The sequence below is a fragment of the Micropterus salmoides genome, unplaced genomic scaffold, assembly GCF_014851395.1.
Source record: "Micropterus salmoides isolate LMB-PRFRI ecotype aquatic unplaced genomic scaffold, ASM1485139v1 Ms_hic_scaffold_14, whole genome shotgun sequence".
NCBI lineage: Eukaryota > Metazoa > Chordata > Actinopteri > Centrarchiformes > Centrarchidae > Micropterus > Micropterus salmoides.
The window spans coordinates 14,596,369-14,622,561 of record NW_024040485.1 but is presented as its reverse complement, the minus strand read 5'-3'; the positions used below and the strand labels follow the sequence as shown (position 1 = coordinate 14,622,561).

General features: G+C 40.2%; 1 protein-coding gene across 10 annotated transcripts in view; it reads right to left on the bottom strand.

The window, feature by feature from the left end:
• Window positions 1–26,193, bottom strand: part of LOC119902022 (adhesion G protein-coupled receptor L2-like) — a 124,231-nt gene that overhangs the window by 55,884 nt on the left and 42,154 nt on the right. For all 10 annotated transcript variants that reach the window (XM_038717887.1, XM_038717894.1, XM_038717886.1 and 7 more), the window contains one exon: window positions 8,733–8,949. In XM_038717887.1, the coding sequence (XP_038573815.1) occupies window positions 8,733–8,808 (76 nt within the window). In that variant the 5' untranslated portion in view covers window positions 8,809–8,949. The remainder of the gene's footprint in view (window positions 1–8,732; window positions 8,950–26,193) is intronic.

The window sequence follows — 26,193 nt, the reverse complement described above, 5'->3', positions numbered from 1 at the left end:
GGGCACACATCAAAGAAAACTAGCAAGGAAAGAGGGGAGCATCATTACATTACTAATACGTATAATCCGCTAAATGCAAAGACGGCCGGTGCTTAATGTAAGTCACACTGACAAAAATTATATAGTTGCATAGACATTACCAGGTGTCTTCTTTTGTTCGGTCCATGGACACATCACTCGGATTAAAGCAAAGTATAATTCAACACCTTGTATAGTCCACTGAGAAAATCCTTTCTTTATAATACAAATAACTGTCACAGAGGCTAAACATTTGAAAGGAAAAAAAATGTTCGAAGATGGAAGATGAAAAAACCTATATGTTCCCGGGAGAGTGCCATTTTGACAGAATTAGATCATTGCTTGTTCAATATGTAACACATTGTTGCATCTCTTTTTGTTGGGGAGTTGATGAAACACACAGAAAGAGGTGAGTTAAAGAAACTCTCCCAAGTGCATCAGAGGTATAGTTTCACAGGTTTGATCTACCCTGAGTGATGCTTAACTCCCCTCAAAGCCCATATTTTACCCCTGCACTTAAACCCCAGCTGGATTTTCCGCTCAAGAACACATCTCAGAATAAGTCAGGTGCCTCCCTTAGGGTGGGGATGGAGAGGAAAAAAACAGAGGATGAAGAGGGGGAAAGAGGAGGAGGATGTGGGTTTGTCTCCATCACATGCTTATGTCTCTGTTCTTGTTTGCTGGGGCACAGTCTCTCCATTTCACCCTCCTAATCAAACCCCCCCATCCCTCCACCCAACCATGCCTGTACAGAGCCAAGCCCAGGAGGCTTACTCAGTACGTCACATAGACAAGGTGTCAGGAGAAGCTGCAACTGGAACACGGATTACATGAATAATGAACCAGAGACTACAAGGATGACTAGGAACAGAGATCAGGGTCTTGAGACGATAATGAACCGACAATTTCGATAAGAGACACAGGCTTCCTCTTCATGGAGACGCAGAGCCTGAAGTAGCCTTTAATGCAGTGGTGTTATCACTTTCATTGGGCACAAGTCCATTTCGCTAATTTCGTGTCTCTACACAAACCCACTTGTGTTGAAGTGGATGGAGTTGTGTAGTTGAGGTTTTGCTTATACAGTTTCATCCCAACACAAGACATTTTTGTGACTTTAGTTTGTGCACACAAAAAATAAACCCTTTGATGTATGTTTTGTTTTTCCTCTTTCATTTTGTCATATGTTTTTCATCTAGTGCACATTTCATTGCACATTAAAATACAATTTTTAATGCAATTAAGGAAGAGTCTGTGTTGGCTTAGATTAATGGATGATTCTTATCAGGAATGTCCTTAGGACACTTCCTCAACTTCTGCTACCAATGTTTGTCCTTCTGTAGCCCCTTTTTCAGATTGCATATGGCTGCACCAGGACTGGTCAGACAGATTTGTACTGGCACTCCATGTTTCCGGAAAAAACAGTCTTTGGTTACAGAGCAGACTCTCACAGACTCTGAGTGCTGCAATCTGCAAGGCAAGGGTCCCATGACGATGGTAGCCGAGCTAACATTACCATCAGCAAGCTAATTGGGTAGCAGGTTTACTGCAGCAGGTTGGTTAACAAAATTGGCTGAATTTTTCCCTTTGCAGTACATTTTCAAGCACTGTTGGAATGCCTTCCATCAGTGTTTACCTTCTTCTACAGTAGTAGCCAAGCTAGCAATGCTACCAAAAATTAGCCTACGGACACTTTGTTCTCCATCGAGCATGTGATCGAAGTAGTGCCTCGAGAGTCTCTCGTGCATACAAAGGTATTGCTAACACACTGCATAGTACACATTCAGATGTACATACGTACAGGGGATGCCTTTGTGGGTTTTTATACAGCTCCGTTTGAAGTCTCTCTGAGATGTATCAGGAAAGTCACAAAAAAACACATCCATGCGCATTCCTTGGCAATAACCCCCTGCTATCTCTGGAACACTGACCACTTTGATTGGCTAGAGCGTGATGACCTTGCCTCAATCCCTTCCACCAGCATTCCGGTCAATGTGAGCAGAAAACAGGAGCACTGATAAGAGATTCACAAATGGGGAGATCTTGATGACAGACAGTTTCCTGCACCTCAACTTCGATGAAGCCATTGTGCCTCGCACAATCAAAGGGGATATATGCTACAAGAAGGGGTCAATGCCGATAGCGCAAGGCAAACAAAAAGGTTCTTTGTGCTTCGCTGTTTCTGACTTTTTTCTTGCTGCGTATTTATTCAATTTCCTGCGCGGCAGGAGAGGGCTTCCTTATCTTTGACTGTTTATACCTGCAAATCGGGTGGTGGCCTTTTGTTTGCTGGTGACCCACCCTGAGGTGACATTTAATTCCTGGACAAAAAAATGTGTGGTCATGCTCTATGGCGCAGCCTCTCAGCCCGAGGAGATTACTAATATAGTGAATGCAACAGAGCTGCATTCATGGCCTGTAGTGAGAGCTAGCCAGCAGACAGAGAGAGAGAGAGAGAGAGAGAGAGAGAGAGAGAGATCCAATACAAGCTACTACACCAATTCAAATATGACCATAAGCCTTGCAAAAGTGAGTGAAATGAACAAGAAACTATTGGTAAGCAAATCAAAGTGGAACCAGTTTCATATATATTACTGATGACTGATATTTACACATCAGTACCTCTCTGTTTTTTTTTCTCTGTCTCAAGAACAGACACATCAGAAAATCTATGCGTACACTAAAACACACACTTGATTTACAGAAAGCACATAAAAGCACATTTACAGAATCCATCATAATTTATTTTATTGATTGCCATCCTTTTCCCCACTGCTGACATTAGTTTTAACACCAGCATTTACTGTGTAAATCATAACCAGCAGTAATAAAAAAAAAATGCGAGACCTGAGCTGTTATGACATTTCTGATAAGGAGCGAGGAGGACAGGCAGAGACAAATGCATCATTTTAAAACAATTTTCACACAGAGTAAATATAATTGTAGCCTTGCTCTCTTTTTCTTTTCTAACAGTGAGGGGCTTTTGTTCAAATGGCCTTTGTGGTCTTTCACACATGTGACGTGTCTCCAAAATCAAGCTCTCTTTAACAAATTAATGCTAAAAATGTATGTGACTAAAAAACAGCTGGAGTGGCTGTGCTTAAAAAAGAAAATTCACTGCCGCAGGTATTTAGTCAGAGCAACAATCTGCTTTGATTGCTTTAGCACAATGTCCCTTTGGTGTTAAATGTTATGTGCCTGCTTTTGTTTTTGCATGTTTGTTTAGCTCTTGTACTCTTGTGTGTTTTTTGTTCAAATTAAATTAGTTCTGACATGCCTCCAAGCTATTTAAAAGTATTGGGTGAACGTTAAAACCACACTAAAATCCGACAGGTTCCTGTTGCTTCCGTAAATACTTTTGTCTCTGTTCCAAACATGATTTATATTGTTGGCAAACACCTCACTCACAAAGAAAGAAAAAACTCTACATCTTCTATAGTGCAGACTTGATTTTATTTGAAACCCCTCTGCTTCCTCTCAAGATTAAATGCATTACTTTGTTATGACAGCTGAACCCTCCTGTGAAGCAGTTACACCGAGCAAATCCAAAAGTTTAGATTCTGAAGGCAAACTACTTCGTGGATGTAAGCCGGACTCATCTATTATTTGAAATAGGTTGCCTGGAGACAAAAAAAGGTGTGGACAGCATTTAAGATGTGAAAGAGTGCAGTGGGCATCTGGTCCAATGTTTATACAACTTGTTAGCATAAGGGGTATGAATTGAGCAGCTCTGTGATGCTGCGAGCGAGTGGGATTTAAAGACTGCTTAACAAATGAAATCAAACTGTCAGAAAACTGTAGCTCCTAGCCCATTAAATTAAGTGTTTGTTCATCAACTGACTGTATAACAGCAACTTTTCACATCCAAACACACAATGAAGATCAAGCTTCTCTCATAAAGGGAAAAGAGGTTTGCTCTCACATTCGCATACTGGATGGAAACATTTCTTGCTGCTTTTTGCTTAACAAAAAAAACGCACTCAGGAAATCGCCATTGCAATAAATCTAGGATGACCCTTTCAGGGGTGATATTGTATTTCATTTCCTCTGCGCAAAAAACTGATCCTTGGATTCATGTGACTCTGGCTCATTTCAATTTCATGTTCTCTTATGATTCAAAACTTTCCAGGTTCCCAGTTATTATAAATACAGCATTTGTTACACAACGCTATACAAAAATATATCTGGTGCTCTGTGTGGAAACCGAAAAGCTGCATTCAGCTACATGTTGTGGAAAAGTGCTGACAAAACTGTAGTAGAAATAAAGACAAAAAACAATCATGATGATTTATCTGCCTCCATATGGCTCTCAATCTACAAGAAAGTCCATTCCAGATGATAAACCCCTGCCTTATTTCTTGAAATGCCTCCAGTTGGGCAGAATTTCCATGCAAGACTGATACATTAGAATTTTTTTTCTCCCTCTGTGCTAGTTCTCACCACACAGATTGACCAGTCATCTGTGAATCTCCCATGGTTTAGCTGATAATTCATGATCGCCCTGCCACAGGCCCGCAACATTCAATATGAATTATAAAATGGCAAGCCAAGCATATCAATGGATGACAGGCTGGATGTGTATGGCCCGGGGCCAGAGAGGAGTTACAGCACAATAGCTTCCCCATTCAGTCAACCCCAGGACTGGAAATACCAGTGTGGCATGAGGGAGGGTCTTCCATCAGCACAATGTATGGCACTGCTTTAGACAAATGTTGTGCTGAGACATATTGTTAACCTTTACAACCTTTTTGAAGGGAAACACAAGCATGCTGGTATGCTCAACCAAGGAATATTTCGCAATCAAAACAATCTCCCTAAGACAGAAATGTATGATGTTTTATCCAGAGCAGCTCAAACTAATAAAAAAAAATCATTTTTAAGGAATCTACTGTTCCTTTTTGAGTCTACTGAATGGATTATTGAAAAGCATTATAACGTCTCTCATTCACTCACCCTGCCTATGTTGGAACACTTTAGGACCTAAACAAATACTCTTCTGATCCCTGTTTCTGCAGATATGACACAGCTATCCAACATAAACCACTTAATCTTTTACATTTCCCCTTTGTGCTGTATTTAGATATCAAGACAGAGGTGCCTGTTCTCCTTTTGGCATTTAAACACAACAGTGTTGACACTGACTGCACGACATAATCCCCCCACAATCTGGCTTTCTTTACTTTAAAGACTCAGATAACAGTTCTCATTCACTCACAGCAGGTATGTGCCTGTACACTTGTCCAACCTTTGTGGCGGCTCCCTTTGATAGTGGTCATCTTCTTTCATATGTGTAGACTGGGCGGTCTGAAACATCTAAAACAAATCTGATACCTGCATGACCTACTTTTGCCTAGCAGTAGCGTCATTTTATACATCTGTTATATAATGGCACAAGGAGGTGGGAGAAATGTACAAATACAAACAAGAAATAGCATCTATGGAAAACCAGTGTGGTGTGTGTTTTCTCTGCACCATTACACCCAATTAAAAATATTAAAAAGATAAAAATTTGACATTATTTAAAGTTATAATCCTTATGATTTTCAGGTGATCAAAACCAATTTTTGATGGTATTTAATTATGGCCTGCAGTTTTTAGCAATAGCCATTAAATATATTTACATTCTGTAATTATTTTTCTATATATTAGTTTTCATTGTTAGTGGTGGGGTCCGCCATTGCTCCACTGGATTCAAACTGCCCTTGCCCACAAAATAAATTCACAGGAAAACAACTAATGAATGTAATCCAGCATTACAGTTCAATTTTATGTCAATTATATCAGCCTCACTGTTTACTGACTTTACACTGTATCAGGGATGTAGGTCACTGCCAATGCAAACCTAACATTTTTTTACCTTAAAGATGGGATAAGCGATTCTGGAGAAATCAATTTCCATGACAAATACCATGATATAGAGCAAACAACGACACAGTATAATGTAACTCATTGTAGCTAGGTTGTGGGGTTAGCAAACTGCTGATACAGTTGCTGGTGTGAAGCTAACACACAAAGAAGAACGAGACGGTCCCAGAGCCAGCACAATAGCTCCAAACAGCGATACTCTCAACAGCTATCTTATAACTATAGCTAACATCAGAACAACAGCACATCTTGGCAAAACACACACACAGAATTGACAGCTATTGGACTATGAGGAGATATTTGCTGAATCTGACAAAAAGACGTGTATTGTAAAGTTGTACTCCTTAAGATTTCAATCCCATTTGATTTGGCGACACCTGTGGTTACTTGTGGTAGGACTAACAACATGTGCGGTTTAATACTACAAGTCACAGAATTCAGGGTGCAGCAAACCAAATTATTCTCATTTTAATAATGAAGTCAAGCAGTAATTGGCAACTGTGATCTGATTTCATGCTGCACACAGCATGAGTCTTTGTACAGCAGGGCACAGTGAAGTGGGTTGGTTACCTAGAGAAGTTGGTGTACAGCCTGTTGCCTGCAGCTATTCATCTAACAGCTCACTGTGGCTGCCCCATCTTGTTGAATTACTCCTTGCAAACTAATCCGCTATCATAAAAATGGCCAAAATGACATTGTTTTTTTGGCGCATGTTTGATGAACAATAGCGGTCAGTGCTAATCTCACTGGCAAACACATTGCATTTTCTGTGACTATGTCATAATAAATGCTTAAAATGTGAAGCTGCAGCAGTAGGAAATGTTCAGTTTGTATTAGCAGTAACTTACAGATACAATTTTTTCCGCGAAGGTCGCCACTAACACCTTGGTCGTAATACTGCAAATGTAAGGGCTTTTATCAGTGGGCCATAGACTCAATCGTCATTGTGTTAACTCATTCTGCAATAGATAGTCACTTAAGAAATTCATTTAAATAGAAATCTTCATGATCATTACTTTAATACTTCACATTAAAAGCATTCAATTGGCTGAACACGGGGTGGCTTTTATAGTAAAGCAGTCACACAGAGGTCAGCACTAAGCGCGACTGTTCATAAAAAGTGCATCTACAAAACAAGAAAACAGATCTTTTCTGCATTTTTTGTCAGCTTATAATATTGTGCACTGTAAAGCACTGTAAAGCCGAGCGGAGCTGCCGATTCAGGTGATAATACTGGGTTCATCACTACGCGCAACCATCATCATTTGATACACCGTTTATATAAAAATATTGATTGATTATAGACACTTTAAGGATTATAACTTTAAATGAATGCCCCTTTATAGAAAATACTAAAATAATCTATGCTCGGCCTTTATATGGCTTATGAAAACACAGGCCCGTCTGATGTTCATGTTTCTCACTGGCCAGGAAAGTCAACACCGGGAGAGAGAAAAATCACTTTCTTTTCACGAGCATTTCAAAGTGTGAGGAATGTTTTGGGTGAAGATGATAACCTGATTATAGTCTCTCCTGGTGAGGGACAGGAGACAATTATCAAGTAGAGTTTTTGTTGCAGGGAATCTGATGGAAACGTAGATCATAAGCGCTGGGATGCAGGCCCTCAGGGCTGGACAGGCTGAAGGTGAGTGGCATGTGGATAGAATCAGATATTGTTTTCAGAGGGAGCCACACACACACACACACATTCCTTTATTGACAGATGGGCAAATATGCATTCTTAGGCCTTGAGAGTCCTCACATCAACTGAAACTCAAAACCTGGACTTTCTGCATACCAAAGCAGTATTCCTATTTAAGAAATTCAACGGGACTATTCAACTCAGTTTCAAAGCCAGACCAAATCAGAGGGCTATTCTTCAAATGCCTCAGTAAAACTCTTCCATATTATCTATAATTGCTAATCTACAAGAAAAAAAACCATCTCTGCTTGAAAGACTGCTGGGATAGCCTGTTCCATAGCAGTATGTCTTTGTTAACAAATTGTAGACCACAGACAGACCTAAAATAAAACGGCAAGAGAAATCTATCACAGAACAAAACAGCAAGAGAGAAGAAAAAGCAAAATCTAAATTGTAAAGGAAGCACCCCAAATAACGTGCTTCAACATCTATCCGTAATCAATGCTTGGCACACAAGCATGTGATTTTGGGTTACTTTATTTCCCGGTACAATGGGACTGAAAGGGGGAAAAATGTAATGATCATCATTAAGCAGACATACCAACATCAGTGGTTTTGATGGGCATGTAACAGATGGGAGTGTTTTGTGACAATACGTGTAATTACAGCCAAATGTACTATAAGAGCCTTGGGATGTCATTGTAGACAATTAAAAACACTGACACATTCTTTCCCAGTTCCTGAGTCTGGCTCTGAATCAAGAGCCCTGCATTTGATGGTTTCAGGTGTACTGGCTAAACAGAACGATCTGACTTAGACGCAAATAAAAAATGCATCTATTCTCTGCAGCGCCAGTGCCTGGTGCACACAATCTGTTATAAAGCTCTTAGTGGAGAAAAGGGGCAGTTATGAACCTTTAGGGGAAGGTCTCTGACACGCCGTTTGAGTGTTGTTCTGTAAGTGGAGACGTGTACCAGTCAATGTGTCCATGGGTTGCCAGGAATATTCAGTGTACTCAGTACAAAGTGTTTGAAACACCTTTTTCAAACTCCAAGGGTAAAACCACTGAAGAGGAACTATTAGCACACACTGAAGAATGTGTGCTAATACATTCACCACATTCATAAGCTGAATAATAAGTGGCTTCTTTAAAGGTTGACCAGAATCACATTAACACTACTCACCGCCACGTAACTCCATGGTAACTCACCTTGTGAATAGTGAAAGCAAAAGAGAAGGAGCAAGAGGCAGCTAAACACTGGACACCTCCACAGTGCAGAGGCCATTGTGTGCTGTATGCAAACGATCCAGGAGCCCAGTGGCTAATAATCGTGGTTCAGTGTGTTGCGGTGGGAGAGTGGAATGCTGGAGCGCTGGATGTCAACGATCAGTAGTTCTCGACGAAGCATCACCAGTCATCTTCTCATCTGGAATAAAAGGAGAGGAAAGAGCATGAAAATGGGGGACATTTGTGGTGTTTTATGTCCAAATTCTACACATGTGCATTGCAGTAAAATTAGTCATGCCTAAGTAGCTTATGAAATGTAGTGGAATACAAAACTGAACACCATTAAAAACAAGACTCCTGACTGCTGTTTGATTGAATACACAAAAGCATTTTTCATGTTCAAACTTTGTTCTCAAATGTTTATGAGATGAAAACAAAGCGGGTAGCGCCCGGTGCTCTGCACTTATTCAGAACTCTGCGGTGTGTTACAACTGAATGTTTACACTGCCTCATTCTCCCACTCTTCCCTGTTCCACCTTCCCCTTTTACTTCCAGAGCCCCGCGGGAGAGAGCTCGTCGCTCCGGCAACACGTTCACGCAGGACGCCATTAGAGACACAGCTGCTTTGTGAGCTACATTTGCCTCCTTCCTTATCAAGGGGTGGCAAAAACAGCCCTTTGTCTGCAAAAGCAGCAAAAGGTTAGAGCCTGAGACAGACTAACACACCAGACAGATAAGCCGCTTACCAAAGTCAAACACGGTGGAGGGATGTGTTGTGTCATATGTGAAATGCCATGCACACACACTCTCACACATTTGCATGCCTGCACAAACAAATAGCCAAGGACATGCATGCTCCCGCCGACACAGACCCACATGCAGAGATATCATCAACACACACACACGTGCTGACATAATATATTTTGTTTATTCCCACATGTGGTTGCCATCCAGCATCTCCCCAGTGCGCGTACACACACACACACACACACACATATCCATAAACAGGATTGGTCACTTGGTAGCGGTCTCTATGCAGACAAGGGTGAATGTTTCCTATTTCTGAATGCTGCTCCTCCAGAGCCACCTGTCAACCAACCTGATTATTTTATAATGAACCTAAATTTGAGCAGCAGAGCAGTCATCTCTGATCGCCTTCCGGGCCTCGCTAATGCGCTTGGATATTTTTGGCAATGTGAAAACCCACAAAACAAGGGAAGCTTTCATATTAGAATACCGAGTAATAATTTAAGTCACTACTGGATTTATCCTATACATGACCAATGCCTGGTCACGGCATAATAGCTGAAAAAAAGCCCTACTGGATCTGCACCTATAGCCTGACACAGCCTGAGAGTGTTTATTGTTATTTGAGGTCACACTGGCCGAGCGGTTCTGCAGCACAGTCTGAGCCAAGGAAACACACATATGGCTAACTTATAATTTATCAGTTAAACTTGGGTGGTTTTTATAGGAATTGTGGTTTTATTTTTCTTCCAGTTGTTTATCCGCCAGTGGCGCCGAACCAGATCAGATAAGAATGAAATGGAGGGTACAAGCTCTCCTGCACGGAAAGTCTCGCACCACAAGTCTACTGAGGCTGCTCATACTCTCAGGTCTTCAAACAACACTGCCATCAGTTCAATATTGGACAGAACACCAAATATCCAGAGACACACGTGACTTCTTCCTCAGCCATTTATCTTCTGCAAATATGAGGCCTGGGGCCATGGGGTAACCATAATGGTGGTTGACAGGAGGAGATTGGAAACTGTTGGGGGGACATCCCCCTGCCCTTCTGGCCTGCTGAGCCCGCTGAGCCACTCAGCCCATGCAGACACCAGGGGGCGAGAGCCTGCCAGGCCTCACAGATGTAGACTTGCCCTCACCACCCCGGGGTTCTTTCTCCTGATCAGCCGTCGCCCCGCTGAGTAACATGTCTCCTTTCTCCCTTAAGCTTGTGGAGGACACAGCAATGCTCATCTTCCCAAAAACACTGTTTTGTTTGGTGGGATTTCTGCACTGACTCGGTCTGGACTTGAGATAAAAGGATTAGGCGATTAACATTGTGATGCTTTACACAAGTACTGACAGACGTATCATAATTTCACATCAGGGGGGGGGGGGAGATGTTCTCAAGCAGAAAATGATTTTAGAGGTAAGTGAGGCATCGTTAACCCCTCAGAGATTGAGCTGAGGAATTATCTACACAACCACCCCCCACCCCCGCCCCACCCCAGAAGTCTGGGAATTGAGGTTACTTGTTTCTTGGCCAGCGATTTTCGCATAATGATCAACGTGTTCCAGTGAGGCAGATAAAAAAAGGTACACAGTTATGACTAACTGTCACCACCTACACTAAATCTAATGAGCTCAAACATATAATATACACCAGAAGACCACTGACTAAATAAAAGTTATTCATTTTCATCTGCGCCTTGAGCTCCTCTTCCTAAAAGAAAAAAAAATCCAAGTATATATATTCCCTCAGGCTTTCTCTCTCTATTAACAGTATATCTTTCTGGAAACCAGGCAGAAAAAGACACCAATAAAATGAAAAATGATATGCAAACATTCACGACATCTGTTTTTCTTTTGTCTCCTATACATACAGAGTGGAAACCCAAGGAGAGAAATCTATCATCAGTTAAGATAATGGGGAAAATCACAGTCCACAGCCAATTTTTCACATTGGCCTGATAGAAATAATAAGCAAGCATTTAAAAGAGGACGGCGGGCAATTAAAACATAATTAAAATAAATGGATAGAAGGAGACAGCCCACATGTCTTAACATGCAATACAAGGCTGTGTGCAACAGCCGGCTGAATGAATGCGAGTCTCCTTTGACAAAGCTTGTGTCTGCCTCACTCAAGCTGGAGAGGCGTCCAGTGAAAGAGAGTGAGAGACAGGGGGAGTTTGGGAGTTTCTAAGCCAGGAGGGACTAAATGGATGGGAGAGGGAGAGCAGAGGAGGAGAAGAATGGAAGGGGGAGAAAAGAAAGGGGCGGTAGGGTCACCGTGGAGGATTGACAGCCTGTGAGTGTGGCCTGACCTCCTGGGTTCGCCTCCAAGTTTTCTCCACAGGCTTAGAGAAGACAAAAATAAAGCCCAGGAATGTTAATTTATTTTCAATTGTCAACGCCGAGAAGAGAGAGATAAAGAGCGCATACATACATATCAAGTAAGACTGGAACAAAACTAATGCACCAAGTCCAAGTGTAAGCTGGAAACCTACAAGTGAAATAGAGATGTGGCTCTGTTGAGCTGGATCTTGCCAACACAATGATTCGTCTTCCACACTTTGAATAACTACTAATTTGGAGAACTTTCTGCTCCGCCCCCATGCCCTACATTCAGGGCAAAAAAAAAAAAAGACACACATGTGAGAGTGGAATTTCAAACATCAGAAAATGGTTGATGGGACAGAGGAGGGAGATGGGAACTACAGGAACTAAGAAAACACAGCCTCCAGACAATTTTTTTCTGTCCTCGGTGCACCCTGATGTTCCCAAGGAACTCTTTTGTCATGACAGTCCTGTCAGGGCTGCGCTTTCAACCCCTGCAGGGACATGATGTCATTTCCTTGGCTCCACCAGTGATGTAGAGAACTTGCCATCAACTGCCAGAAACAGAGATGGGCCGACACCAAGCACGGTCTGCAGACAGTTTTCTCAACACAGTGCTGATAAGATACTATTAGGTTAAACAGGTTGTAAACTGTCATTTACAGCCGTACACATTGAAATAAGATTTCCTAAATGTCTTGACTAGATGTGAAATGATTCCTTGACTAATTCATCAGGCAGTCAGCAGGAAAGTAAAAAAAACACTGGTTACAGCTTCTTAAATGGGGGTATTTGCTGCTTGTATGGTATTTTGTGATAGTAAACTGAATATTTGGGGATTTGGACTATTGGTTGGAGAAAACAATTTGAAATATTTGAACTTTGGGAAAATCTGAAGGACATTAGACATTTTTTGGACCTACTGATAACGTGAGACAAGTCTTGGCTAGGTGTAAGAGCAGTTTTAACTTTTAAGAGCAACACGATATCCTAAAGAAACCTTTTTTATGCTTTTTTTGATGAACGATTTTTAAAAAACATAAAAAGAGGTGACTAGAGAAGTGATCAAATAAATAGGTGACATCTTCAAATGTCTTTTGTCAGACCCACAGCCCAAACCAGATGTTCACTTTATTCTTAAGAAAGATTTCAGTAGAAATCAGTAAATATTCACAATTATCGACTTATTTGGCATCGATTAATCATTTCAGCTCAAGTTTGCTTGAATGCACTGAGGATTGAGTGCACTGATTTTTAGGAAAATTTAGCTTTGAATTAGTTCCTAGAAGCCAGTGTGTGCTACTTATGGCAGGTACTAATTACAGCTTGGTTCAGTACCTATAAATAATGTATATGTCAACAGGTGTTTTTACCTCTTGCATGTTCTGTTTAGGTCTGGGTCAGAATGACTTCCTATAACATTTAAATATGCAAAACTCTAATTCAAGGCACTTAAACTGCAGCTTTCATGTCTTGTTTTGTTTTGGGTTATAAATGGCTCCACACTGAAAGGCATATTAAAAGAAAAAAATGCTTTAAAGTTGAAATGTTCATCAGTGCAGTTCAAAAAGCCTAAAGATAAAGCCACTGAAAGGTGCAATGTTTCACTATTTTACTGAGAGTGCACAACAGTTGGTGTGTTCAGAGGCTCTTGGCCAAATGATTGAGGCAGCAGATAAGATAGAGTGCCAGCGGGCAGATGGACATGGTGAAACAGAGAGGGGTTAGCAAAGAAGCTTAGTAAAGTGAAGAGAACAAAGAAGACCCAGACTGAACAACCAGGTTAGTCTTCAAAAAGGAGTTGTGCGGAAGAGCAGACATTTGGACAAAAAAATGGATGTTTCTGTCTAGGTTTGTAGTTAAAATCACCTGTCAACCAAATAATGAAACATTCCTGAAAAATGCACTACTATTGGCTGTTTTTACCGCAAGAACACAAACAGGTGTGATTAGATGAAACAGTTGTACAGTTTGTTGCATGGTTTGCAAATGACAATTATTTTCATTATAGATTAATCTACCAATTATTTTGTCTAAATAATGTCAGAAAATAGTAACAAATGCCAGTTTCCCAGAGTCCAAGATGACATCTTCAAATGTCTTCTTTTGTCTGACCAACAGCTCAAAATATTCACTTTAGTATAATTCAAGACTACCAAAACACATTTGAGATGCTTTGAAAATATTTATTACCAAAATAGTAATTCTTCTTTTGTTTTTTTCATTAAATGTTTTTTTCATTCAACTAATTGATTAATTAACTTTCATTTCTGAAAATTGTCCACACGGACTGACATTATTACAGACTTTGTAAGTATCACTTTGTAACCAGTAATCTTGACATACAACCAACTGCTTGTTGCAGAAATGGTTTATGGTAATAAAGCTCATTTTTTATATTCTCAACTTGAATGTTTTCTAAAGGTTACTTGGGCTTATTGGGACCATGTGTATTCAGCAATAACTGAACTACAAATTTGAAAATGTGTAAGGGGGAATAAATTACAAAATTGTCTGGTTTATTCTCTAATATTCGGCGACAGGTTACTCTGAGCCCAAATAGCCATTCCTGCTTGGCATAGAAATGAATAGGCTGACCTCAGAGCAGTTGGTTAAGCAGTGAGGTCAACGGAGAGGAGCAGAGAGTAGCTCGACACTGACATGGAAAAGAGAGGTTTCTCCTTTCAATCAGTCTCTTCATAAATGCACTGACAGCCTCACTTCTCGCCTCCTCCACAAATAATTCTAGCACTCCCCTGCGTGCTGTCTTTATCCACACAAACACCAAACACACCCACACACACACACCCACACACCCACACACACTGCTCACCTCCAGCTTGCTCTAATGTTAAAACACATTTCTAACCATGATTGGTCTGGCAACATCACCCCCACCTAATCTCACCACGCACACACACACATGCACACACAACAAATTCATTCACTCCTTCAACACGTTTCAAAGAGGTGATGTGTTGATGTTCACACCTTCTGGGGGAAAATGCCTTGACACGATGTTAAATCCTTACACACTATAGCCCCATTCAGGCTGCATTAGTTTTCAGCAAACTGTATGCAAAGTAACTGCTAATACATACCATCTGTGATGTTAATGAACAACATGCAGGCAAGGAGAAATCTGTGTAATCAATCTCCAGTATTGCAGAACTCTATTCATGTGCTGCCATCACACCAAAAATGTATTATAATAATCAAACATAATTTCCGCAACTGACAGCAGCTTGTTTAACAATGACACAACAGCAGAGCAGAAGAAACGTTGCATCCGGACCAGAGTGATCTCAGTTCAGGGTGAAAGCCAGGGGAGCGTGCCGAGTCCTCCTCTCCCCAAAGGATATGACACATTATTTGCAAACTATCTCGGGATTGTCATTTCGGATGGGACCAGCTGAGGTTTTATCAGAGGTTATCTCTGCCAGCACAGCAGGTCCCAGATTTGGCAAAATCTGGGACCACGAAAATCCGCACAAGTTACTGACATGGCAAAATTCAGATGGGGCTAAAAATGTACAGACATGCTCCATTTTTTATTACAACCCCCCCACACCAAAAAAATAATAATCCCATCCAAAAGGAGGTTATGACAGTGTGTACAATGACAAAATAACATGTTTGTTGCCAAAAGTGAAGAGTAGTTAGTTTTTACTAAGAAATATATGCAAATTGACCAAACACCATTAATCCTTGAGGGGAGCAAGCTGTTGGTGGTGAAAAACAAACTCTGAATGCAAGGGTGTGGATTTGGTTTCAGAAGTGTAAGGGGGAAGGACACATAAAGGTAGAGGTGCAATTTCCTGTATGTTTCTATCTATTTAACAAATAACACATAATTAGGAAAATTATTGATCTTCTTCATTTAAAATGCTATGTAAATTGCGGTGTTAGTTTCTGTTGATAAAGACTTCTGAAACAATGAGTCAATTAATCGGCAACTATGTTTATAATCGATTAATTATTTAGGTCAGGTTTCCACGTTACAATGCCCCAAAATGATTCCAATTTTCAAAATTGAGGATTTGCTGTTTCTAGTAAGCTGTATATCTCCGGATTGTGGACTATTGTTATAATAAACGTCACTCTGGGCTCAAGTGATTATTGATTAATCTAGAGAATAATTTGCAGATGAATCAAAAATTAAAATAATCGTAAATTGCAGCCCCATTGCTTAAGATAGATAGATAGATAGATAGATAGATAGATAGATAGATAGATAGATAGATAGATAGATAGATAGATAGATAGATGGCTTTTGATAAAACTCCTGTAACACTTACTACAAGTATCTCAGATCTGCCCGTTGTAAAAGCATCTTCATCCATCCTTGTATTTCAGCAACACAGCTGCTTTGTCAGTGTCTTGTTGTAACATACAGTGAGACTTGAACATTAAGTGTTAACAAGACATTTTCCATCAGTCAAACAAGCATGAGACATGTCTCTCCTGACATCCTGATTTACACTTCATGCTCAGTGCCTTTTCTAACTGATTGTAGAAGCCATTTAAAGTTATTGGCTTCTTTCGGCTGGAAACAATTTAATGCAGTGACTGTTTTGCCACAAACTTCATGGCTCGCTTCGCACCCACTGATACATCCATCCTCCTGGTTTCATCACCCTGCTGTAGTGGATTCATTGTAAAGTCTAAAGTTTAGTCCAACTTAAAGCACATTCTTGTCTGCTTTGCATTACCTATGCATGGTCAGCACATGGGGCTTTGCATTCTGTGGGACAGTTTGTGTGGTCTCTATTCATTCAGTGTCTTTAGTGACTGACATGCATTAATTTGCCTTGATTCAGTGATAATACTGTAAGCGTGTGTTACAGTTGTACACAAAGTCATCAACAATTTGTTGTTATTTGTGTGAAGCTGTAAAGCACACACATCATAGTCACAAACACACAAATCATTTTAAACTAGGGCTGAAATCTATATAAATTATCAAATTAATAAGAATATTTTTTATTTAATATGTAAATAACACAACAACCTCTAAAATGACCATAAAGGTCAAGACAAAAACTGAACATCTGTAAATAACATCTCTTGGACTGTTTGTCAGACAAAACAAACAATTTGAAGGCATCATTACTGACTAAAAACATTTTATAAACCAAATGATTACATGATCAATCAAGAAATAATGGAAAAATCACTAATAATGAAAATAATCATTAGCTGCAGCCCTAAAAATTATAACATTTCTGTTAAAGTCAATTAACTGTTTTAGGATATTATGTATTTCATCAGGCAACACTCTTCCACTACTCATTGTGTTAGGTTTTAATTAGAACTTCAATGGAATAGTTCATTTGAACAACACAATATTGTAAAACAGCATCACAATATGCCCCGATAGAATTTAGTCAATATATCATAATATTGAATTACTGTGAAGAAATTAGTAAATAAAAAGGGTTAATTACGCCTTTAAAGGAATGGAACCCTAAAAACAAATGGAAGAGCAATATTGAGTGAAAACCTGTTAATATATAAAAATCAAGATCCTAACAAGAGGTAGGGCGGGCTAAAGTTTCTTCAAGACCTAAAGTGTGTAATTTTCTTTTAGGAGTAAAATCTTTGGTTGTGTGAGAACTGAAGGAGGTGGAAATTAACTCCACACTCTGCTCTGCATGATTTCTCTAGATGTTAAATAGTGTTTAGATCTAGTGACAGGGGAAACCATACCAGGAATTTGATTTAATTCATGAAACCACTGTGAAACACAGTGCGGCTACAGTAGTCCAATATAATTGCCTCATATACCTTGGCCATTACAGATGCGGAGTAATCGTTGGTCCTAATGAGTCCCACGAGATGGCTGCCAATGCTATTAGACCCACCACCATGTTTAACAGTTGACAGCAGTGTTCTTCTGGCCTTTTCTGCATGTAAACACATCAGAATCCAGCAGGGAAAAATGCAAGAAATGTTTCTTACACCAGGTAAACCTACTATTTGTGTCTTAGCCTTGGATGAAAATGTTTGCTTCCCCATCATCTATACCTGTTTTTTAATATGAAAATATATTTAGCTTCTTTTATTTTTTACAAAAGTGTGTCTACAGCACAGAGTGACAAACAAATTAATATTTCAGACTCTTTCAGATTTCAGACTATTATTATTTTATTTTTTTTAAGTTTTATAATTTGAAGCAGTAATAATCAATTTAATACTATAGCTGTAAACACAGCACTACCATATTATCAACTCATAAAGTTATAGTGAACACGTTTGCACATCCAGCAGACACCAAACAGCATTATCATTCATTTGTAGATGTGTTTCTGCCACCCGGTGATTGCAAGTCCAATATTAAATCACCTTTTAGCTCTGTTGTTGGTCTCTACCAACCCCTCAGGGAAATATCCCGCTCCTGGCTAACTGTGTCTGTCTGCCGTCTGGTGCTGAGCTAGTAGTGAACTGTGGGTTTGTAAAGCTTTTTCACTGAAAGTGCAGAAAATGATACTATGAGAGCAGTGAGAGTGAATCAAACCAGTAAAAGGTTGTGGGCCGTAAAACCAAAACCACAAGCTGAAAGACACTAAAATGCTACGTTACTATGAGCGACCTCTTTAACATTCCATGTAGTACTTTGATCCATTGTTCATGAAAAAATGTTGATAAGTTCAGCTTCAATCCTAAGTTTTGACATACTTACATACTATTTTTGTTCGGTACGTGTGTACATTTTTTTAAACAATATTCAACACTATGTTTCCAGAATTTTTGGATACTCTAGCCATTGGCACCTCAAAATTTGTGGCTGAGACACCTGCAATTAAGGCAGTTTCTGTTTGTAATTGGTAGTTGCATCGTTTCAGTATAAAAAGTGGTGATTCGCCTCTTTTGAAGCAGACATATTACAGATGATTCAACTAAATAACAGTCACCCCAGAAGCAACTAGAATTTGGTTACATTTCAATAAAAAGAGAAATAAAGGCATGCTTGATGACATGTGAGATTGTGTACTCTGATTTGGGAATTGGGGAACATTGAAAATATTCTATGAATGTTTGCAAAGCAGTTAAACAACATTAAGTTAATAGATGTGATGAATGTTCTGGTTCAAGTATTTTGGGCTATAATAATCACAAAAAAGCTCTCCCATGTCCTGGAGGGACTGGCTCGGACGAAGAACCTGATTATTTTGACTTTAAATTTTAATTCAATTTGTCAAAACATTATTAAAAATGCTTTATAATCTTGAATAAAAAACATGTTTGTACAGGCCTGCTCAAATCTAATGGCATTTATTACAGGCAGATTATTCAGAATTACGGAATTACCCTTATTAGAAAATCCTTTTGTAGAGTATTTCACCAAGGCTTAAAGTATCAAGTTTTTATATTTTTGCCATATTGCCCAGCTCTACCATTTGGCTGTACTGATTTGGCCATGAGCCATGGCCTTAATATACACACACACACACACGCTGCAGTGTGTGTATATTAACCTCGATGGGTTTCATGCTTTTTGTCACTTGGTGGCAGTAGCTCAGTCTGTAAGGATTAGGCTGGAACCAGAGGGTCGCCAGTTTGAATCCAGGTCGGACCAGTTCACCTCCTGGGCACTGCCGAAGGAGGCCTTGAGCAAGCTCCTGAACCTCACTCTAACATCTCTCCGTGTGTTGCTATGGGTCCTGTTTGTGTATGTGTCTTTTGGACCTGTGTGTAAAATACTAACATAACAGAGTGAAAACATTGAGTTTCCCCTCGGGGATTAATAAAGTATATCTTAACTTCAAAGTTGTTTCTTCTCAGTATTGGTTCCTATTAATGTGTCCACTCATTTCCTTTGGAAATCAGGACTCAGGACATATATCTGCAGCATTTCCAGTGGGAAATGGGAAGCGTCTGGACTGCTTTTCTTGTTTCTTTGTCCATAATTTTTTGCTCTCTTCCTGTCTTTGCTGTGACAGTCTCAGGGTTATTATTTAAGAATTACTCACTGATTCAGCTGTAAACCACAGCAGGTTTACCAGTGGGCTTAAAATATGTCTTCCTTGATAGCAGTTAGAGTCATCCCTGCTGTTTAAAAAAACTGAAAAAACACTTTTCTTATGGACTCCCCACATATGCAACCTGAATTTAACAAGTCATAATGGACAAAAATACAACACAATTACATAACATAGTCTCTAAACAACTACGTTTCCAAATATTTTGGTTCAGTCTTGGAACGCAACATTGGCCAGACTTCATGTATTAAATGCACCAAATCTGTGAGATTACGACAAAAGACTTTGGGGCGATTTTTGACATGAAAATTTCCACATCTCTAAAAAAGTGTTTTAAATGGAACCTAAAATGACAATACAGCTGAATTTCAACATGCCAAATTATACGCTTTACCAGTATTTCCATGAGCTTGATCTGCTCGCTCCATTGTAATGCAAACAGGACGGCCATTCGAGTGCAGGAAGAATGAATCCGAACAATGATGAAAGTGCTTTAAGAATCAGGACAGCTGTCAGGGTGTACATTTAGCTGTTAAGGACTGATTTTACTGAAATGCAGCTATGTGTGTATGTCCAGGCAATCATTCTGTCTTTGCAGCATGTTTCACAGTTTGTCTCTTTGCTGTGTCCAGATATACTCTTTATGCTACCCTGGACCAAGACTTCATATAAAAAATATGTATTTTTTAAGGTTTGAAAGAATTTGCTTTGATTAAACCATCTCCCGGCCAGTTAACTGCAACTAACAATTACTTTCATTATCAATTAATCTGCTGATCATTTCTACATATTTTTTCTATTAAATGTCAGAAAGCAGAGAAAAACGCCTGCCACAATTTTCCAGAGCCCAATGTGAAATCTTTGTATTGCTTAATTTGTCCCCCCAACAGTCTGAACCCCAAAGATATTTGTTTTACTGTGATAGAAAACAGAGACAAAAAAAAAGACAAAAAATCCATCCAGAGAATGAATAGTGATTTTAGAAAAATGTCTCCTGATTCATTTTCTTTTGACGGACTAATTAATTAATTAACCAATCATTTCAGCTCTAGTGGCTGCAAAGTTTAATTGTCCACTTAAACTCCAAAACTATAACTTAGTTTGTTCTTCACCTGACAACTTCACATTACATCACAATTTTGTTAACAAAAGTCCCTAACTTGAAACATTTGTCTGTACAAATTAAAGAAGGCTGAGCCAAAGTGTCTCTGTGTGTGCTCCCATATAAACCAACAAATATAAGCAAAAAATACACAGCCACCATACCATCCTCAATGCTTCAAAAACAGAGACAAGGCTTCTGTAGATGCAATGCTTTCCTCTGCTGCCAAGTTTCCCTTGTGCTGTGGCTTAGCCCAACAGTAGTGTAAAGGATGCATGCTTCTTTTATTTTATTTTCAGCCCCCTGCCTCCGTTTTTTTCCCCCTCTCCTCCAGTACATCATTCCTTTGGGTGTTTGTGCGGTGTCCCTTAGTTACAGGATAAGAGACCCAGCAGCTCAGAGAGTTAAAAGCCTGCCCCGTCCCACTCATACGAACAAGACCATCAATAATTCACCCTCATCGGGAAGCATTATCTAACAGCCTTATAAAAATTTAAAGATTGTGGGTGACAACACAGAACCATGAAGAAAGTGCTCCGTAAGAGGACACTCCAGGTGGAAACAATGTATGTTAAAGTGGAAGTAGAGGAAGACTCATCTGCACCGCTGTGCTAGCTGGCCCTGTGAGGCTGATTTAACCATTACACAAAAAAGACAGACGCCTCAGTGAATTAGGGGAGAGTCAAGGAGAAGACACATCTCCACTCGTCCCCACCAGCCATGTCTATGTATGCGGGTGGGAGAGAGTGCAGCACAGAGGTGGAAGCATTTGCTCAGCTGTATTAACGCCCAGGCTCATTCTCATTGACAGTGAAATCCCTCTAAGCCTAGATCAATTACATCCAGCTCTGCTGTAATTAAAATGTCCTAACAAAGGTCTTAGGAGCACAGCACAGAAACATACACACTGAAAACAAGCTCCATCCAATCTATAGCACCATCTCCAAGAAAATAGTATGGTGATAAGTGCATGATGAAAGTGTCCAGGCATGGCTGCTGTGCTCAAAATATATTTTTTATTATCCCTCAATAAAGTCAGGATATGATTTAAGATAATGTGTAAAGTACATAAGCTTATATGACACAATTATGCTGCAATATTTTTAATCAATGCAAGCACATAAAATAAAATATTCATTAATCTATATTCCAAACAAAACTGCACTTGTTTGTAGCCCTAACTACTAAGAAAACTAATTATTTGTTCCCTTAAGTACATCTTGCTTGACTATGCTCTGCTATGGAATGACATAACGCTTACGAGTCTCCTAATTAAAACACAGCAGTGGAGTGATTAGCAATCACAACTCCACTCTTCAAATATCAAGATCTGATTTGCTTGGCTGATCAACAACAAGCCTCCTTCTCACACTGCATCTCTCAGAGCCTGCAGTCCCTCTCTCTCTCTCACTTTCTCTCTGTTTTAAGGAGGCTTTTGAAATGGAGGAAATCAGCACACAAGTCCACAAGAAAGGGCTCAGTTGAATTTTGAGTTCTACATTGATTTTTTTCTTTTTCTTTTTTTTTTGCCAGGATGCCATTTACATTGAAATACTTTGCTTCTTCTTCTTTTTTATGTTGACTGCCAGCAATCATAAAACGGATTAGACCTCTGCTGATGGGCACTTAAATGTTTTACATGATAATTCATCACTGTATGAAACCCAAGTATAAAACTTAAAAAACATCACTTATGGCAGCCACCAAAATTAAATTTGAAAGCTGTCCCCTCATTGCGCCAAGGAGGGACTATTCCACCGACACAGAGAGAGCAAGATGGCTGACTGCACTGACACATTGTGAAAGCACGCCTTGCCATCCTAGGTAATAGATTCTCTTTGCTGTGTGACTCCCACCGCTTCTCATCTTCAGTGACAACGCCTGCCAATCAAAGCCAAGGGAACGTTCAAGGGCTTTGACAATATCTCCTCACCTTGAAAACACCCTGGCTTCATCACAAGACACCAAGTGACACCAAGTAGGCATAAAATAGCCATTAGACATGGCAGACAAAGAACTGGCAGACTAAAGGTGATCCTATGACTCTTTTTCAACGTAGAAACAGCTCTCTGAAAATAGTCTTAAAAGCATTATTTCTATACATAAAGATACAACAACAAATGCCAGCAGTACAGTGGGAGGTGACAAGTAAGTGCTGGACAGAAAATGCACTATGTGAATGCACTAAATGTGGAAGGATTTTATGACCATTTGAGGGAATCAGCTGTAAAACTTTTAATTTAGCCTTTCAATACACTAAATGTATATGTAAAGCAAATGTAAGTGCCCTGTTCATGTGAAGCATTTAATAGAAGAATTTGAGTTTTCACATGCGGAGTCTCCCCAGATTTCTAATTTGGGAATAAAAGCATGGGTTTCGGTGTATACCTGTTACAATTTCTTTCTTTCAATGTAAAATGAGAAATAATCACATCAGACAAGTGATTTACATTTTTATATGATTCATGAATGCCACAAAGGAGGACGGGGAGATTTTTCGGCAGTGAAGCATGGCCTGAACCTCAATTTCTAGGATAATTATATGATACTATTTAGGAATTTGAGGAGGAGAGAAGCACTTCCTCAGCTGAAGACAGATGACCTGTCAGATGCATCTAATACCAACACAAAGCCTTCAGCCTTTAATCTGCACACTTCCTGTGACCTATACTATGGCAGAACCAAATAAAGCACACTATCTTTGTATCCCCATGAGACAGAGCAGTGTCCTTATATGCTAATGCCAGTCAGCATTGGAGAAGAAGCTCCGAGGGCGGCCCAGACAACTCACAGGTCAGTGCTAATCTTCTGATATATGGAGCCTAAAGACCCGGGAAACATCCATCACGCGCCGCCAACGGTCCCCAACTGGGAGAGATCTGCACACACTGAAGGGTTAACACACACCCCAAGGAGACCTCTGATGATCCATCACTCAAGAACCAGCCTCCTTTTGAGCAGAGCGTCCTTTAACAACACCAAAGGAGTAGCTTTCTTAGCAGAGGTTCGCCGATGAGTGCATCCAGAGCCAGCGTGACTGCTAGACCTAAGCTCCGAGCCTCTGTTGATCATTAAACATCCATTTTAAACCAGTGGGGGAAAGTTAACTGTCATTTTAAACACAGGAGGTGGTAGTATGGGAGAGATTTTTCTCCCTCTGATGTATTTTCTCTGTGAAAAGGAGCGAGACCATATATCCATCCATCGGGTTAACTACCCTAACGCATAATCATTCGTTCCAGTCATCTGTCTCTTTATTTTTGAGGCGAGCCGCAAAACAGCTATGATGGGCTTTTGCAGTTAAATGAGAAACTCGCCCTGAAGCACTTTGTTAAATAAACAAAATGCCCTTTGCTTTTCTTCTTTTTTTTAAACCCATTCCTCTGATGTGTAGTTTTCTTTTAGGGGGATGGGGGTGGAAGGAGGACTTCACAGCATCACCGGTAAATGTCAGATTCGGTGTCACCCCCTTAGAATCAGAGACTACTTAGTAGACCCTAGACCATTTAGCCAGGGGAAAAAATCCACCTTAGAAGGAGTACTGATGCCAATTTCTCCACCGATGGCAGCCTCGACGGACGCGTTCCTCTCCTCTTCAGCAGCTTTTTAATAATTTGAACGACCAGGCTCAGCTCAGCACACATCAGCATGGTTTCCACCCCACTCTCACTTTTTCTTGCCTTGACAAACTTGCTATTGCTATTGCTCCTGCCCTATCCTCCTACACATATAAACGCAGACAGCCTTGTTCTCTTGGCTTTGTCAGAAAAGGACAGTGTAGGAAACACTAACAGTAGAAGAAATGGTGTACATTCAGTACAAGTGGGAAAAGAAATTACACCATTCTGCAGAGAATGCACTGAACATCACAAATTGATTTGTAGCCGATGTAAAGTGTATTTCTCCTCTACGACCAATACAATCAAAAGTGTCTCATCCACCATTATTCATCACTCCCTCTTCCCCCTCTCTCTGTCCATTTGGTTGTCCAACTTTTCACAGCGAGCGTGTCAGAGGAATTGAACAAGACAGCTGTCAAACCCGTCCGCCATGAGTCAAGATGGCAGGTGAAGTCCTCTTTTTTTTTCTCTATCTCTCTTTCCTGCTCTCTGGGTTCAAACCCCCCCCTTTCACTAAGTTCTGTGATGCTATTTTGTCCGAACAAAGGAAGGAGAGGAACAAGCAAGCTCTCTTCTCTGGCAGGTTGGGGAGCAGTTGGCTCATGTTATTACCCAGGAGAGGGATGACCATGAAGGGGCCACCGACCCCAACTGCAATCCCAATGGCATTTACATTCCCTGTCTCTGTGTAATAACATCTCACACGCTGCACTCTCTTTCACTATTAACCTATGCTGATCCTCCTTCCAAAGTAAGGGCATTCACAAAGGCAACAAGGGGGCTTTATTGTTTCTCTATGTGCCTGGTCAAAATGAGTCTGAGTGTTTATTTTGCAATTAAACTTACCTATAACTGCAGTGAACATTGGGCCATGTGTCATAACACAAAGGATGGAGGGAAAATGGAAGAAATCCTTCAAAATAAACAGTGTCTTGCCGCATTCTTTCCCTGACAAACAACAGCTGCACAGAACGGGAAATAAATATTATCTCTGCGACAGAAAAACAATCAGACACCGCAAGGTACTCAGGGTCTCTCGCAAAGGTTGAATGCTCTACGACTTGACGTCTACAGTCCCTGAATGTGGAATTAAACCATTTATTTAGCAAGAAAGCACTTGAAAGCAAACAAATTTTGAGGCATTTTAGATTTAGACTGCTGCGGCCAAAATACCAAAGTTATTTATGCTTGTTTCTTTTCTCGCCGTGGACGCTGTGGGTTCTCTTTCCCCTTGAAAATAAAATACAGCCCTTTGTTGATGCTTTACGCTCATGTGGAAATACTGAGGGAAATGTTTAAACAGGCGAAATCTTTTTAACATGACCACGTCTCTGAATGGCGTCCAAAATGTCCACTAAATACATGGCTTTTGGTGTGAGATCATGGCCAACAAATTCTCCCAATCCCCACTAAATCTGTTTCTAACACTTGGTACTCCTTTTCTCTCTCTCTCACATACACACAACCAACTGCAGTGTTTGACCAGCAATCCTTTCCGTAGCCTTCTCCACCACCACCACCATCACCAGCAGCAGCAGCACTCTATCAGAACAAAACTGCTAGAGGAAGGGGGCTGGTAGCTCAAGTTCTCCCTATTGAAATGCCGACACTTTGATATGGAAATTGGCAGTTACAAAAACCCGCTAGAATTCACACTAGCATGCATTGAAACC